This window comes from Scyliorhinus torazame, chromosome 1, assembly GCF_047496885.1.
Source record: "Scyliorhinus torazame isolate Kashiwa2021f chromosome 1, sScyTor2.1, whole genome shotgun sequence".
In the NCBI taxonomy this organism is placed as follows: domain Eukaryota; kingdom Metazoa; phylum Chordata; class Chondrichthyes; order Carcharhiniformes; family Scyliorhinidae; genus Scyliorhinus; species Scyliorhinus torazame.
In genome coordinates, this window is record NC_092707.1 from 116,098,375 (window position 1) to 116,116,227 (window position 17,853).

The following is a 17,853-nucleotide window of genomic DNA, read 5'->3' on the forward strand; positions in this document are numbered from 1 at the left end:
CAATTACAGGGGTAATTGTGTGTTTTCTGCATGAAAAACAAGGTTTAAAAAACACCAACTTTATTTACGATGCAACATCTCATATCTGATTAACATTCATATTATGTGCGCTGCTATTAGTCTATGCAATGTCACAGGCATTTCTTCTGCTAATGTCTGATATAGGACGTATCAATAAGATGTGATTAATATTAATAATAATAATCTTTATTGTCACAAGTAGGCTTACATTAACACTACAATGAAGTTACTGTGAAAAGCCCCTAGTCACCACATTCGGGTACACAGACGGAGAATTCAGAATGGCCAATTCACCTAACAGCACGTGTTTCGGAACTTGTAGGAGGAAACCGGAGCACCCAGAGGAAACCCATGCACACACGGGGAGAACATGCAGACTCGACACAGACAGTGACCCAAGCCGGGAATCAAACCTGGGACCCTAGAGCTGTGAAGCAACAGGGCTACCCCACTGTGCTACCGTGCTGCCCATAATATTAGCTCCATAAATGGGGGACATGTCCTGTTCAGAATTCTTCTACAACCCCACTGGCCGGGGGCAGCACGGCAGCATAGTGGTTAGCACAATTGCTTCACGGGTCCCAGGTTCGGTTCCCGGCTTGGGTCACTGTCTGTGCGGAGTCTGCACGTTCTCCCCGTGTGCGCGTGGGTTTCCTCCGGGTGCTCCGGTTTCCTCCCACAGTCCAAAGATGTGCAGGTTAGGTGGATTGGCCATGCTAAATTGCCCTTAGTGTCCAAAATTGCCCTTAGTGTTGTGTTCGGTTACTGGGTTATGGGGATAGGGTGGTGGTGTGGGCTTTGGTAGGGTGCTCTTTCAAAGAGCCGGTGCAGACTCGATGGGCCAAATGGCCTCCTTCTGCACTGTAAATTCTATGATCTATGAATGATACATCTTTAACGATTTGATTTAATAATCAGATTCCTGTGGAGTGCTTCCCCTCAACTCACAATCATATATCTTTTAAAATTGTTCTTACACAGGATATGGGCATCATTGGCTGGGCCAGAATTTATTACCCATCCCTAATTGACCTTGAGGTGGTGGTGAGCTGCCTTCATGAACAGCTGCAGCCCATATGGTGTAGGTACACCCACAATGCTGTTAGGAGATGAGTTCTAGGATTTTGACCCTGCGACAGTGAAGGAATGGTAATGTATTTTCAAGTCAGGATGGCGAGTGACTTGGAGGGGAACTTCCAGGTGGTGATGTTCCCATGCACCTGCTGCCCTTGTCCTTCTAGGTGGTAGGTGTTGTAAGTTTGGAAGGTGCTGTCGAAGGAGACTTTATGAGTTGAGGCAGTGCATACTGTAGGTAGTACAGACTGCTGGCACTGAGTGTCAGGGTTGGAGGGAGTGGATGTCGAAGATGGTGGTTTCGGTGTCAATCAAAAAGGTTGCTTTTTCCTGGATGGTGTCAAGCTTCTTGAGTGTTGTTGGAATTGCACTCATACAGGCAAGTGGAGAGTAATCCATTACATTTCTGACTTGTGCCCTTGGACATTGTGGGGGTCAGGAGTTGAGTTATTCACTGTAGAAGTTCCAGCCTACGACCGTCTCTTGTTGCCACAACATTTAAATGGCTGGTCCAGTTCAGCTTCTGGTCAATGGTAACCCCCGGGGTGTTGATTATGGGGGATTCAGTGATGGTAATGCCACTGAATGTCGAGGGAGATGGTTAGATGCTCTCTTGTTGGAGAGGGACATTGCCTGGCATGTGTGTGGCATAAATGTTACTTACCGCTTATCAGCCCAAAAGTCTGAATGTTGTCCGTGTTATGTTCTAATGATTGAGTCAGTGCACCAAAGAACATCTAGTTCTACACTAGTACAAATTTATTATTTTATAATAAAACATCGGTTGGATACTAAAAGTAACAACTGGGACAATCACAAAACGCAACTAACTACAACGACTTCTTCTACAGAAGCGCCCCTAAGTTGCAGTGTCACATGGTATACCTTTCCTGCCACCTAGTGGTTGGAGGCCAAACATATTTACATGTGCATTTGCTTATGTATATCATTACAGTCCGGTTTGGCTGGATATGGGCAAGGATTGCCTCCGTATCTGAGGAATTGTAAATGGCACTGAACATTGTCAATCATCCCCACTTCTGGCATTATGATGAAGCGAAGGCCGTTAATGATTTGGCCTAGGACACTACCCTCAGGAACTCCTGCAGTGATGTCCTGGAACTGAGGTGATTGGCCTCCAACAAACAACCTTTGTGTTTCCTTTGTCCTAGGTATGGCTCCAATCATTGGAGAGTTTTCCCCTGATTCCTATTGACTTCAATTTTGCTCGGGCTTGTTGATGCCGCACTCAGTCAAATGTTGCCTTGAAATCAAGGGCAGTCATTCTCACGTCATAATCACATGTTCCAAACCCCCGCAACCTGCCGTCTGTTCCAACACCCTCAAGGGACATTCCTTCAGCCTGCTGCCAGCTAAGCAAGCAGACCACAGCACTTCGCACCGGCACTGCATGATCCCCCTGTGAAGGTGTGACAAGTCGTGACATCTCACGCGTAAATTGCTAATGAACACTGAGGCCTAATTTCAATTGAAGTTCCTGGTGAGGTGTGCATTGCCTCTACGCATTTCTATCCCAGGTCATCATTGGACATACTCTCATCTGGGAGATTTACTGTCCTTGATTCCAGGAATTTGCAGTGAAACTCCACCAATAAATGATAATGTAATTCCAATGGTTCAATTGTAGATAACATACATAAAATTATACATTGGTGATATCTATATATATTTTGGAATTCATTGCAATTCATTTGGTAGAACTTGGAATGAATTGTGTGAATAAAATTTTATTCATTTAAAATGAAGGAATTACATGAAACAACATTACAAGATGTTGTGGTCACAATTAATCTAGGACGATACACAAAATACAGACATCAACTGGTGAATTTCCGTTGAGGTTTTAAATGCTGATTTGGTGTGACAAGGAAATCCTGGGAAAATAGCAGGTGAGCGGATAAATATCAACAATTTGCACCGTTAATATAAGGGTGATTTGAAAAAAACTTGACATTGAACGAAAGAAGGGGATTAGGAGGAGTTGTTTGGTTAAACTTGGTCAAAGAGTATGCTGTTTAAGTGGGTCTTAAAAGCAGAATAAAAGATAAATGAAGAGGCAGAAAGCTGTAGGAAGGGAAAGGTTATAAGAAATGTAAATTAAGACAACAGGCGAGGCCTGTTTGTAGATTCATTGCGATGAAAGAATATTTCCTTAAACTAATAATCACTATTGAATAAATGGAGAACAGTGGGATTACTGAGTTAAGGGATAAGGTGGAGGTGTGGGCTTTGGTAGGGTGCTCATTCCAAGGGCCGGTGCAGACTCGATGAGCCGAATGGCCTCCTTCTGCACTGTAAATTCTATGATTCTATAAACATTGCCAACGCAAATACAGTGAAATAAAGTGGAAAGATTGTTTTTGGAAAAGATTGTTTCAAAATTGTGAAATCAATATAAGACAGTGAGCCAAAATTGTCCGTTCGGGCACCATTATTCTGGAGGGTGGGAGTGGAAATGGAATTTGGGCTAGAATCGGCTGTGCCTGTTTGCCTGATCAAACATTCTCTAGGTTTTGGGAATAGGCTCGTAATGTGCTTACCTATCTGTGATGGGTGTATTATGACTCCATGCAAATGAGGAAAATAAATCATAATTTCTTAATTTACAATATTCACTGAGCAACATTAGATACATGGATTATACGGATCCGAGCACACAGCCTTGCTCTGAAACTAGTGCTATTTAAATGTTTAAAAGGCCTCAGTTTGCCCCCAGCAGTCCGGTGGCCACAGTCAATTCCTAAACAGAAATGCAGCCTCTCAAAAAGAAGGCCAAATTTCACTTTTAATTCTTGCAGGCAACATTATTATACCATCCCTTCGCTCTAGCAACAACTTTCCTGAGGTGGGAACTCCAGTTTTGCTGTTAATGGTTCAGCTCACCTATCTGGGTTTCTATCTGATGCAGAATGAAAACTCGTAAAACATTTTTTGAAATAATTCCATTGGCTTTGAGGATTTAAAAAAAAGTTTACTAAGCACACTCGAGTCAGTTCACCAATGGCAGTGCAGTGCCCAACTATATTTATTAGTACTTGACCTTACATAACCTTATTTCTAACCAAAAGGGGAGGGCAAATGAAGAAAAATGTAATTGTCTCTGCTAATGGCAGTGGGTGGTTTAGGATCATTGCCTATGCACTAAATATTCTGCATGATTTAGGTGATTGTTTTGTATATGCATTGATGATGATGATGGCCCATAGAAATTGAATTACGCCCCACCACCACCCTCATTACTAATGACATCAAATGTTCCCCAGTGAGGCATAACACAAAACAAATACAATGGAAAACTCCATCAACATTACCCTGATGACATATCTCTTCTGAGGTTGCATCAAACAGTACAACCACACTGCATGTGACCCATGGGACTATCCAAATTCATGTACTGGGACTTTTCTGAGCTGAGCTGCAAGCTGACTACAGCAATGATTAAGAGGCGATGTTGTGACGCACAGTCCCCTCACAGTGAGATCAAATTTTGTTTAATTATTAGCCTAAAGATGAATTGGTGCTGTGTTAGATCAGGAGAGAGAGAACCTTCTGGAATTAATGTTCATTTTAGTCACTCCTATGTGTTTGAGTGGTGTGGAAAGACTGAAAACAGCCTTCAGGGGAATATCCAGGAGTAAATCTGACTCCTCTTCACATTCCTCCAGTCCGTATGTCACATCATCCAACATCTCCTTGTGTTGATGGCACATCTGCTCCACCTTTAACCTGTGAATCTCTCTCCTCAGGCAAATGAGCTTTCGGGCCAGCTGGTGATCTAACGACTGCATCTCTCTCTGGAAGAATAAAGTAGATTGATCAATAATTACCAAACAAAATGTGTCTTTGAGCGACAAAGTTAAAATGACCAAATAACAGGTTAAGATTATTTAATTTGGAAGATGCATGCATGAACTGCTTAATTTGTCAGTATTACAACTTCAGTCAAAGCCAAGTGAAATTTGATTTATTTTTTTGGAAATCAAAAGTACAGATCACCAGACCTGTGATCTGCAATTAGAATCACTGGATTTTAAACATGGAAGACTATTTGGTTCAATTACACCTGTGCTGTCTCTCTGAAAGTGCTGATTATTTAGTCGCACACTCCTGCTCTTTCGCCAAATCCTTTCAAATGTTGATGTTTTTAATATTTATCCACTTTCCTGCAAAAAGCCATTAGAGTTCCTACAACGAATAGTATTTCTGCTATGGCAACAAATCTGCTTAAAGAAAAAATTTGTAGAACAACAATAATGCCAACTTACATTTATATAGCGTCCTTAACATAAAGGCTCACCCCCACAGCCCAAAGATATGCAGGCAGGTGGATTGGCCACACTAAATTGCCCCTTAATTTGGAAAATAAATTAATTGGGTACTTTAAATTAAAAAAAAGAAATGTCCCAATGCGCTTCATAAGAACATTGCAAATAGGAGCAGATGTAGGCCATTCATCCTCTCGAGCCTGCTCCATCAACAATAGCATCATGGCTGATCTGATCCTGGCCTTAACTCCACTTTCCTACCTGTTCCCCGTCATCCATGACTCGCCTATCGTTCAGAAACCTGGCTATCTTGAATTGACGGGAGGTTCGATTCCGGCTTGGGTCACTGTCTGTGCGGAGTCTGCACATACTCTCCGTGTGTGCGTGGGTTTCCTCCGGGTGCTCCGGTTTCCTCCCACAGTCCAAAGATGTGCAGGTTAGGTGGATTGGCCATTCTAAATTGCCCTTAGTGTCCAAAATTGCCCTTAGTTTTGGGTGGGGTTACTGGGTTATGGGGATAGGGTGGAAGTGTGGATCTTGGGTACTGTGCTCTTTCCAAGAGCCGGTGCAGACTCGATGGGCTGAATGGCCTCCTTCTGCACTGTAAATTCTATGAAATCTATGAAATAGGATGTCTGGTCATTAGCCTGTTGCTTTCTGTGGCACCTTGCTTTGTGAATGTGACCACTGTTTCTGACATTACAATATTGACACTTCAAAAGTCCAAGTGGACCAGGATTCGCCGACCCCGCGCCGGGTTGGAGAATCCCCAGCAGGGGGGGGGGGGGGGGGGGGGGGGGGGGGCGCGAGAATCGGGCCATGCCGCCCCAACTCGCCGATTTTCCTGGGCCGAGTCGCGGGCGGCCACGGGATCACCACCGCGCCGGTCGGGGACCGTTGAAAGTAGCCGCCCCGGCCGATTCTCCGGGCCTTGACGGGCCGAGTGCCTGCCGAGTTCGGACGAGTCCCGCCAGCGTGGGTTACTGTGGTCCCACCCTAGCGGGACGTGGACGTTTTGTCTGTGGGGGCCGTCCTGGAGGGGGGCGGGGGGTTCCGACCCCGGGGTGGGGTTCTCCACGGTGGCCTGGCCCGCGATCGGGGCCTACCGATCGGCGGGCGAGCTGGTTGCGTGGGGGCCTATGTTCCTCCGTGCCGGGCCCCTGTAGGGCTCTGCCGTATTGCCCGGGGGCCAGTGCGGAGACGGAACCCACACGCATGTGCGAACTCACGCCGGCTGTGGCGCGCTTGTGCTGACTCGCGTCGGCCGTGCCGCGCCGGCTGGAGCAGCGGAGACCACTCCGGCACTGACCTAGTCCCCTATGAAGGTGTGAATACCTGATAATCGAGGACCGTTGATGACAGAGTGGTTTGCGCCGCTTTTCACGCCGGCATCAGAACCTGGGCGCGGGATTGGAGAATCCCGGCCCCAATGTTGGCTGAAAGGTGCAATAGGAATTGCAAGTCTTATTTTATTATCTGCTTGCTTTTGTTTAGTCAACTTTCTGGTGACACAGTTCCGATAATTATTTTTAAAAAGTTAATAGCCATGTGGAATTACCTAAGAAAAATCAGCAATATTTTATTAACGACAATGATTTATTTTTCATGGTCAGAAAAGCAGCAACGGTATGGGGAATGGAAAGAAACATTGAATATTAGGAAAATAATTCTGCATTAAACCAGAAACAGGGTTCAGCTATGATCGCCCTGTTTCTCCTGGTTCCAGATATATAATGATCTTAAATTTATTTACACTCCAGTTATTTAATTAGAACAAATATTCACAGCCAATGCAATAAAAAGCTGCATCTTTGACAGTTCACATATATGGTACGTATAGACAGTTCATATCTGCACAAGGTCGATGCAATGTGCTGTTCGAATTTAAGGAGCAGGATTCTCTGGTCCGCCAGCCATGTTTTCCTGGATGGCGCACCCTCGCCGGTAGTGGAATTCTCCGTTACCGCCACCTGCCAATGGGATTTCCCATTGTGGTCTTCCCATGCCGCAAGGAAACCCCGCGGGACTTCAATGCGCTGCCGGTGAAACGGAGAATCCCAATGGTGGAAAATCCCATCAAAATCTATTTAATATAGGGCAGCACGGTGGTGCAGTGGTTAGCACTGCTGCCTCACTGCACTGAGGTCCCAGGTTCGACCCTGGCCCTGGGTCACTGTCTGTGTGGAGTTTGCACATTCTCCCCGTGTCTGCGTGGATTTCACTCCACAACCCAAAGATGTGCAGGGTAGGTGGATCGGCCACACTAAATTGCCCCCTAATTGAAAAAAATGAATTGGTACTCTAAATTTTTAAAAAATCTAAAATCTATTTTAATTTAAATTTTCACTACAAGTGTATAAGATATATATGTGAATGTACAACAGGTAATAATAAAAACAATATTAAAAATAGTAATGACTAACAATAGTAATTATAGATAGTTTTGCAAACCTTACGTGAACCTCATCTGACTCGAAATGTTGCCTGGATCTGCTGTGTGCCCCTCGTGCACTCATGCCAAGCTATAGCACTTCCATATCCATTTACACACTAAGAATTATATTAAATCAATGAACCCTATGGTGATAGTAGGATGTGTCAAAAAAAAACTTTCAACAAATTAATTGATAACTTTTCACTTCCTTAAAAAAACACCCTTTTACTTTGACTCAATAAAAGTGTCAATCATCCAATAGCAGACACTACAAGCAATTGAAACCTCTCAACCGTGTGTCAATAAACATTTGCGTGATTCTCCGTCCCGGTTCACCCGGATCGCGTTTCCCGATGGACAGAGAATCGGGTGTCCAGGGAAAATCGGGATCGACACCGGGTGCCGACCCGATCGCGATGCTCTGACCTCCCGCTGACAGTGACTACGAGGTCCTCGACTGCAAATGAATGCAAATAGGTCTTAAAGACACTCTTGCATCTATTTAGCGGTCCCAGCTCCCTATGCTCTGGCCCTCTGTGACTCTCTGGTCCCTGGGGCCAGGAATCACGTGGACGCGGATTACTTGTGGTGACTAGCAGCATGGCCTTGTCATGGTGGATCTTGTTTTAGGTCAAGGGTATAACCCCTTAGGGGAGTTGCCCCCAAAACCCATCCGAGGCCCACCCACATATGATGCACAGCCTGCCCACCACTCCTCCACCAGCCCCCCCCCCCCCCCCCCCCCCCGGACCCCTGTAATACGGAGACTCCCCCGGGATACCTGCAATAGGGTGACTCCCCCAGGGAGCCATACAATAGGGAGACTCACTTGCAAGGGACAACTGCAATAGGGAGACTCCCCTGTAAGGGACACCTGCAAGGGACCCCTGTAATAAGGAGACCACCCCTATGGATAACTGCAATAGGGAGACCCCGTCAGGGACAACTGCAATTCGCAGACGGTGCAGAGACCCCACCCAGAGACCCCCTGACTAAAGTAACTCCCTCTGTAGAGACCTCTAGCTAAAAGGACTCCACAGAGACCCCTTGACTAAGGAGACCCGCTTGAGTGATTGGAGTGCACTTACCTCTTTTTGATGTAGTGAATATTTGTAAACATTGGCGTTTCACCACTTAGAGTCACTGATCCACTAAGGGAGATCAGTGAATCAAGGCTGCAGGTGGTCTATGGAAGCTGTTCCTTTAGTTAGGGTGTCTCTGTGGGGGTCTCTGCGCAGTCTGCCTATTGCCGTTGTCCCTGAGGGAGTCACCCTATTGCAGTTATCCCTATGGAAGCTGTCAATCACAGCCAACTACTAAGAAATTATGAATGGCTTGCACATAATGGATCTTTGGGGTCTATTCACAGGTTACACTTGCTCCTTCCAGGAATGGAACGTGGAGCTTCAAGGTAAGTGTAATTATTTTCACTGCCGTTGTCTGGACTGCTCTCTAGCTTCTGGGCAGGAATCTTCTTTCTGGGGGGGGAGGCGGTCCTTTAGTCAGGGGGTCACTGTGGGGGGCCTCCGTATTACAGCGTGGTCCCTGGAGGGTGGGCGCAGGTTAGGTCATCCACATACTTGCGGGAAAGTGGGCAGTATAAGAGGAGCAGGATGGAGAAGGGATGAATGGATAGCAAACAGCAGCAGAATAGAAACTGAGAGTTGTGTTTTGTGGTGGGTGGGGAAGGAGAGTGCAAGTAGGGAGAAAAAAATTGTTAACATGGTGATGAAAGCAAATTACTGCAGGTGCCGGAATCTGAAACAAAAACAGAAAATACTGGACAATCTCAGCAGGTCTGACAGCATCTGAGGAGTGAGAAGGGAGCTAATGTTTCGCGCCTGGATGACTCTTGGTCAAAGTTGGGACAGACTCGAAATGTTAGCTTTGTTTCCTCTCCACAGATGCTGTCAGACCTGTTGAGATTGTCCAGTGCTTTCTGATTTTGTTAATATGGTGAAGTTTGAGGGACAGCTGACTGATGAGAACAGGAAATGAAAGGAGCTCAAACTGAGAGTATTGGAGAAGGAAACGAGTGCAGACTTGAGCTGGGGGAGGTCACAAACATCAAGCTGAGTAAAAGAAGATTGCCAGTTTGCCTCCTGTTATATGCTCTAATACCCAGCCTGATGTAAAGTGCCCATTAAATACCCTAATATTCAAACTCATTTCACCTTCTTTTAAGGGTATTGCAGTCGGAGTCAGGAAACTGTATAACTGGCAGCTGATCTGCTACCACATGTCTACAAAACACCAAAGTTAAATTGTATCTCAATGCTTTCTTGTATTGGAAGACGAGAGATAGGATTCAATGGTAATCAATATTTTACCCACGGAGATGTTAAATTGTGTGAGTCGTTTTAAGGGATTTATATTTGTATTGGCAAACATTAGAAATAAGATATAGTTTTAAGTGCGTTTAATTTAATATTTTTGTGCCTGGAAGGGTAAAACCTAGTTAGATTAATGCTAGACAATGGTGTTTGTATGTGTGGGGGTTGGTTAAATTCCAACTGTGATTTTACTGTACTTAGAGAGGGCTACTAGCTGTTGTTTAGCAACTGGAGGTCTTTGTAAGGAAAACGTTTTTAAGGTTTAGTTTTAGCTGAATTTGTGGGAAGTTGGGGACAGGATCCTGGGGAAGGAACATCTCTCAACTCTGCCAGAATGGACAGAATGGGAGCTGCAAAGAGGCAGGCTTCCTGAAGAACAAGTTACTGTCCAGATAACCAGGGGATTGGGACAGAAAGAATGTTTAAGACAGCTGAAGTTAAGAGAGCAGAGACCAAGGTATTGTTCAGAATTCAATGAAGAGTAAACAAAGTGTGCTGAGTTAAAAAGACAATTACAGTAACCAGATTTAAAGTGGGGAAGGCAGATTTCAGAAGTAGATGAAACATGTGATAGGTGGATTGGTCATGCAAAATTGCCCTGTGGTGTCCAAACGTTAGGTGGGGTTGCGGTGGAGGTATGGGCTTAGGTAGAATCATAGAATTTACAGTGCAGAAGGAGGCCCATCAAGTCTGCTTCGGCTCCTGGAAAGAGCACCCTACTACGCCCACACCTTTACCCTATCTCCGTAACCCCACCTAACCTTTTTTGGACACTAAGGACAATTTAGCATAGCCAATCCACCTAACCTGCACATCTTTGGACTGTGGGAGGAAACCGGAGCCGGCGTAGACTAGATGGGTCGAATGGCCTCCTTCTGCACTGTAAATTATATGATTCTATGATTGTGAGAGAAGAATTTAAAGTGTGTTTTGGGGAGTGGAATTTGGAAATTCTCATATGACAATCATTTGGGGGGATTCTGAGGAGAAAACCACAGATAGATATGTTGCCTTTTTTACCTGCGTAAGTGGCCATCCCAGATGTCTACAGATACTAACTTGGGTTCAGAGCAGAGTGTGTATTTGTGTGCTTAAAAGGGACTTTTTATAAGACCATTGTAGGTTAAGATGTACTTTGTAATCTATGTTGACCTTTAAATCTGTGTGTATTTGTTAAACTTCAAGGGGCGTAAAGGAATAGTGTATCATGATTGAATTTTTCAAATTTAATAAATGTTTTTCTTGTTAAAACTAATGAGCTGTCCCGTGACACTGTTCCTCCATGTTGTATTAAAAAGTAAAAATTAGTCCTTTGAGCAAGGGTACCACTCTGGGATCTTCCAAGAACACCAACTGGGACCTTACAATTGATTGATTGCAACCAGTCAGAATTGGATTAGGAGTCTGTCCAACCCTAATCTGAGACAACCCTAATCCCAAACACCGCTTTAGTGACTATGAAAATGAAATGAAAATCACTTATTGTCACAAGTAGGCTTCAAATGAAGTTACTGTGAAAAGCCCCCTAGTCGCCACATTCCGGCGCCTGTTCGGGGAGGCTGGTACGAATTGAACTGTGCTGCTGGCCTGCCTTGGTCTGCTTTAAAAGCCAGCTATTTAGCCCTGTGCTAAATCAGCCCCTTCAGCTGCAGACTCCAGACTTCACTCAATCCCAAATCCTCTGAACCTGAAGAAACCGTTATCAACATCACTTCCCTTCCTCTCATAGCGACACCTTCTCCATCTCTGCAAATTTTAATGAGCTGCGGTGAGCTTCACCATCCATTGGTCCCTGTTGGAGTGTGTCAGCGCGAGGACTCGAGGGTTCAAACAAGAATCAAAATCAGCAGCAAAGCAGCCCTGAACAACCGCCGGAAGGAATCGAGGATTAACAATAATAAAAACTGATGCTTAGGTGAAAGCAGTTTGCAAGTGTCGATTGCAATGACTCAGCGGGTCCGCGTAGACATTAAAAAAACCCGGAGTTACAGTATAACTCGGGTTCAAACCCCATTGTGACTCAGGAAGCTACCGGACCCTTCATCAAACACACACATATATTATATAATCAATGTGTTGACTGCGAAAATTCCTGACTGCGGGTCTCAAACACTTTGAAATGTGTATGTGTGTGTGAGGAACTTTCTCCTGACACATCCTGCAAAGCACAATGGAACTGGCAGTCAGACTAGACAGGAGGTGCAGCCTGCGAATAGGCGTGTAAAAACAAGATTTACCAATCATCAGGATTTGTCTAGGTGAGGAGTCATACTGCTGTTGGAACATGTAAAGGTGCCGCAAAAGGGTAAAATAACTGAAAAGATTTCGCTCCTAAATTTATAACAAAGCTCTCGAACGCCTTCAGATAAAGACTATTATAAGATCCCACCTTAGAAAAGCACAGAACCATTTTTTAAAGAAGAATGCTTTGAAGATATTTGCCAAAGGCAGAACCAGTGCTAAGTTATTGCGTTACTTACTAGTTCTTTTCTGAGCCAGTCTAAAGCTTCACCAATGTTTGCAAAGCCACAGATATTCATGAGAGAGATGTCGTGCTGTTCCGGTGACAGGTTCATCTTTGGGTCACTTTCTGCTCCCGGCTGAGACTCTCCTCTTTTCCAGGGCTGACTCTCCAGCTTTTCCTTCCATTCCACGAACGAAGGTCTCCGAGTTTGGAGTTTTAATTTTGCTGTGAGTGCTTTCACTCGGCTAAGGTGATCGTCCGGCTCCAAATCAGCCTCATCGCTTCCCGCAGATTCCGGATTCAATGAGAGGGACATCTGCCTCCGGGTAGAGGCTGCGAGTGAAAAGCAGAGTGATTGATCAGAAAGCTGAGAGCGGACTACACTTTATAGCTGTCTGTTACTGTTTAACAGAACCGCCCAGTCTTCTTAAAGGGACCACACAGAGCCCTGAGCGATAGCTAACCTGCACCAACTAGACATTCAACAGAAATCATTTCACCTTTCAATTTCTACATTAACTCTGTCACCTCGGTGTTGGTTTCAAAAACAATCTCTACCTCCCTCCTTTCTCTCTTAATCTTTCCGTCTTTTTTTCACCCAAGTTTCAAATCATTTATCCCCTCCCCTTGCTTAAACACATTGCTGTACTTTTGTTGAAATATTGAACATTTTAGTCTAATATATGTAATTTTCTTCCACAATAAATTGTATCAAATAATGTAGGAAAAGTTCAATAACTACTTCAAATGTTTTGTTTCATGGGCAGCACGGTAGCATAGTGGTTGGCAATATGGCTTCACAGCTCCAGGGTCCCAGGTTCGATTCCCATCTTGGCTCACTGTGCGGAGTCTGCATGTTCTCCCCGTGTGTGTGTGGGTTTCCTCCGTGTGCTCCGGTTTCCTCCCACAGTCCAAAGATGTGCAGGTTAGGTGGGTTGGCCATGATAAATGCCCTTAGTGTCCAAAACAAAAGGTTAGGAGGGGTTACGGGGATAGGGTGGAAGTGTAGCCTTAAGTGGAGTGGTCTTTCCAATAGTTGGTGCAGACTTATTGGGCCAAATGGCTTCCTTCTGCACTGTAAATTCTATGTTCTAATTATCCAGTTGGTGTTTTATCTGATTTTGTGAGTTGTCAGGTGAGGCCACTGTCATCTTCCCACAAAGGTTACAACCTACCTCACCTGGTCAGCACACGGAGATTCATTCCAGGGTGTGGGGATCAGTCACAGGGCCAGCATCAGTTACCCATTGTTGATTGCCCTGAGGTAAGTGCTGTTGAACCGCTGCAGTCAGTGTGGTGTAGGTGCACCCACAGTGCTGTTCCAGAGTGAGTTCCAGGAACTTGACCCAGCCACAGTGAGGGAACGGTGGTTTCCTTCCAAGTCACGATGGAGGGGATTGGAGGAGAACTTCCAGGTGGTGGTGTTCCCATGTGTCTGTTGCCCTTGTCCTAGGTGTTAGAGTTTGTGAGTTTGAACGGTGCTGTCGAAGGAGCCTTGGCAAATTGCTGCAGTGCATTTTGAAGATTGCACATATTACTGCCAATGTGCTTTGGCACTGGAGACAGTGGATGTTTAAGGTGATGGATGGGGTGCCAATCAAGCAGGCTGCTTTGAGTTGGATGGTGTGGCGCTCCTTGCATGTTGCTGGAGCTGTGGATGTGCAAAGAGAAAATAAAAGAAAAATAACAGCACATGAACTTCTCAGGAATTGGGACCTAAATCAAACTATTTTTGGTTTATCGCTGAATAATGGAATAAAGTTTAACCTTTCATAAAATTATGTTAGATGAACCTGGCACAAGAAACACACACCAGGCAGTGCAGTTGCTCCCTGAGCTATTAGAGGAGCAAAATCTCATAAGAAATATGAACAGAAGTCCATTCAGCCCATCAAGCCTGCTGCACCATTCAATAGAACTGTGGCTGAATATACTGTGGCCTTAACTCCACTTTTTTGCCTGACTATAGCAGGCAAATTGATTTTCCTCAGAGAACATTAGCTTTTCTGAAGCCCTGGAAAATTGCCAGTGTTGTCTGATTCCGAACAATGGCTTTAGATGCAGATTTAAAACAGTGCTAAAGTTGACCGTTTCCACTTGAAGAACCTTCACTCACTGGCAACTTCACAGCTAATTCTGCAGAACAGTAGGTTGCAATTAAAATTGTTTAAAATGAGACAGTAATCGAAAGTGATCTCAGCCAAGGTGATTATTGGGACATTAACATTGGACTCTGTGCCCAGGACTAGCCAGGAGAGCAAATGTTCCTGTTCATACTGCCAACATTTTCTAATTTCACATGACAATCTCAACAAGCAGAAAATTCCCTGGAATGTATGCTTGTGACGAGAGAACATTCTGTTTCTATGACAACTCTCCTTTGATCCTGGGATTATACAAATGTTACAGTGGTTGGCTGAAGCACTCATATCCGTATTTATAATGCTTCCTTAAAATGATAACAGAATATTGAAATAATGGAATAATGCAAAACATTTGAGAGAGAACAACTGTTTGTTTCCAAATTTATATCAGCATAAAGATCTCTATGTATAATGTCAATTGCACAGTTTTTATTACAAATTTCTTGTTACAAAAATATACTTTTGGTAAAATATCAGGTAGCAACGGAATTTAAATCTTAACCAGATGATCCATGACTGTAGAAACTTTATAACCATATATAAAAGATACTGAATGGGGAAATTCCAGTATGGAGAGGAATTCTCCATTTCATCAGTTGATCAAATGTAATGGAGCTGGCTTCTCCGATTCTGAGGCTAAGTACGGAGGATCTGTGGCATTTTACGTCAAATAAATTGGCGCTGCCCCCTCACCAATCCAGTCGCCGGTGAGAGGCTATCAGGCATTGTAGCCACTTAAAATGGCCAACTCCTGATTTAAAATGGCGAACGGCAAAGGCTGATGGGAAAGTCAGCCAACAGGACAAAAACGAGCAGCTGCAGGTTGGCTGTGTATTTATCTCTGGAAAGGCCAGACAAGATCTATACCAGCAACCATCAGCATAACAAAACACCAGCCATCTGCATACTAATGAGCAATCCCCAGGAACAATAAGCACCATTTAGACACATAAAGCAAAACCAGACTCCTCGGCGCCAGCAGAAGCCTACACAAAAGGAGGTGAACGACCACCTCAAGACCGCCCATCGATCAGGGAACCACTCCAGCATTGGAGAAAATCGAACCAAGTGATTGGGACAAAGTCAAATCACTTGGAACCAGGTACAGGGTCTGCCCCGAAAGGCGGGAAGCCCCTGGGGACTATAGGAATTGAGCCCCAAGTTCAAGTCGCTCTCTTCTTCTTCGACTCGCTTCCAGCTCTCTTCCAGCTCTCATCACTCTTTAGCAGCCGATCGAACCTGTAGAATCATAGAATCATAGAAGTTTACAGCATGGAAACAGGCCCTTCGGCCCAACCAGTCCATGCCGCCCAGTTTTTACCATTAAGCTAGTCCCAGTTGCCCGCACTTGGCCCATAACCCTCTATACCCATCTTACCCATGTAACTATCTAAATGCTTTTTAAAAGAAACAATTGTACCCGCCTCTACTACTACCTCTGGCAGCAAATTCCAGACACTCACTACCCTCTGAGTGAAGAAATTGCCCCTCTGGGCCCTTCTGAATCTCTCACCTTAAACCTATGCCCTCTAGTTTTAGACTCCCCTACCTTTGGGAAAAGATGTTGACTATCTACCTTATCTATGCCCCTCATTATTTTATAGACCTCTATAAGATCACCCCTCAGCCTCCTACGCTCCAGGGAAAAAAGTCCCAGTCTATCCAGCCTCTCCTTATAACTCGAACCATCAAGTCCTGGTAACATCCTAGTAAATCTTTTCTGCACTCTTTCTAGTTTAATAATATCCTTTTTATAATCGGGTGACCAGAACTGCACACAGTATTCCAAGTGTGGCCGTACCAATGTCTTGTACAACTTCAACAAGACGTCCCAACTCCTGTATTCAATGTTCTGACCAATGAAACCAAGCATGCCGAATGCCTTCTTCACCACCCTGTCCACCTGCGACTCCACCTTCAAGGAGCTATGAACCTGTACTTCTAGATCTCTTTGTTCTATAACTCTCCCCAACGCCATACCATTAACTGAGTAGGTCCTGGCCTGATTCGATCTGCCAAAATGCATCACCTCACATTTATCTAAATTAAACTCCATCTGCCATTCATCGGCCCACTGGCCTAATTGATCAAGATCCTGTTGCAATCCTAGATAACCTTCTTCACTATCCACTGTGCCACCAATCTTGGTGTCATCTGCAAACTTACTAACCATGCCTCCTAAATTCTCATCCAAATCATTAATATAAATCACAAATAACAGTGGACCCAGCACCGATCCCTGAGGCACACCACTGGTCACAGGCCTCCAGTTTGAAAAACAACCTTCTACAACCACCCTCTGTCTTCTGTCGTCCGGCCAATTTTGAATCCAATTGGCAACCTCACCCTGGATCCCGTGAGCTTTAACCTTCTGCAACAACCTACCATGCAGTACCTTGTCAAAGGCTTTGCTAAAGTCCATGTAGACAACGTCTACTGCACTGCCCTCATCTACCTTCTTGGTCACCCCCTCAAAAAACTCAATCAAATTTGTGAGACATGATTTTCCACACACAAAGCCATGCTGACTGCCCCGAATCAGTCCTTGCCTCTCTAAATGCTTGTAGATCCTGTCTCTCAGAATACCTTCTAGCAACTTACCTACTACAGACGTTAGGCTCACCGGTCTGTAGTTCCCAGGCTTTTCCCTGCTGCCCTTCTTAAACAAGGGCACAACATTCTCCACTCTCCAATCTTCAGGCACCTCACCTGTGGCTGCCGATGATTCAAATATCTCTGTTAGGGGATCCGCAATTTCCTCCCTAGCCTCCCACAACATCCTGGGATACATTTCATCAGGTCCCGGGGATTTATCTACCTTGATGCGCTTTAAGACTTCCAGCACCTCCTCCTCTGTAATATGCACACTTCTCAAGACATCACTATTTATTTCCCTTAATTTCCTAACCTTGTTGCCTTTCTCCACCGTGAATACCGATGAGAAATATTCATTCAGGATCTCACCCAACTCTTGTGGCTCTGCACATAGATGTCTTTGTTGATCCTTAAGAGGCCCTACTCTGTCCCTAGTTACTCTTTTTCCCTTTATGTATCTGTAGAAGCTCTTTGGATTCTCCTTTGCATTATTTGCCAAAGC

The 17,853-nt window shown here is 44.7% G+C and overlaps 1 protein-coding gene across 1 annotated transcript; it reads right to left on the reverse strand.

Annotated features, from left to right (window-relative positions):
• Nucleotides 1-2,823: 2,823 nt before the first annotated feature.
• On the reverse strand, nt 2,824-12,983 carry fam167b (family with sequence similarity 167 member B). Its single transcript, XM_072500263.1, has 2 exons — nt 12,629-12,983; nt 2,824-4,910 (listed from the first exon to the last, which is right to left on the reverse strand). Exons 1-2 carry the CDS (start codon nt 12,926-12,928, stop codon nt 4,647-4,649), a joined length of 564 nt encoding a protein of 187 aa, XP_072356364.1. The 5' UTR covers nt 12,929-12,983; the 3' UTR covers nt 2,824-4,646.
• Nucleotides 12,984-17,853: the final 4,870 nt, after the last annotated feature.

What these genes read in the sequence shown, in the direction of transcription:
- fam167b (XM_072500263.1), bottom strand. Translation starts at nt 12,928, where the DNA reads ATGTCCCTCTCATTGAATCCGGAATCTGCGGGAAGCGATGAGGCTGAT. An exon ending in ACTGGCTCAGAAAAGAACTA is followed by an intron (nt 4,911 to 12,628) that starts GTAAGTAACGCA and finishes TTATTCTTCCAG; the next exon opens with AGAGAGATGCAGTCGTTAGA.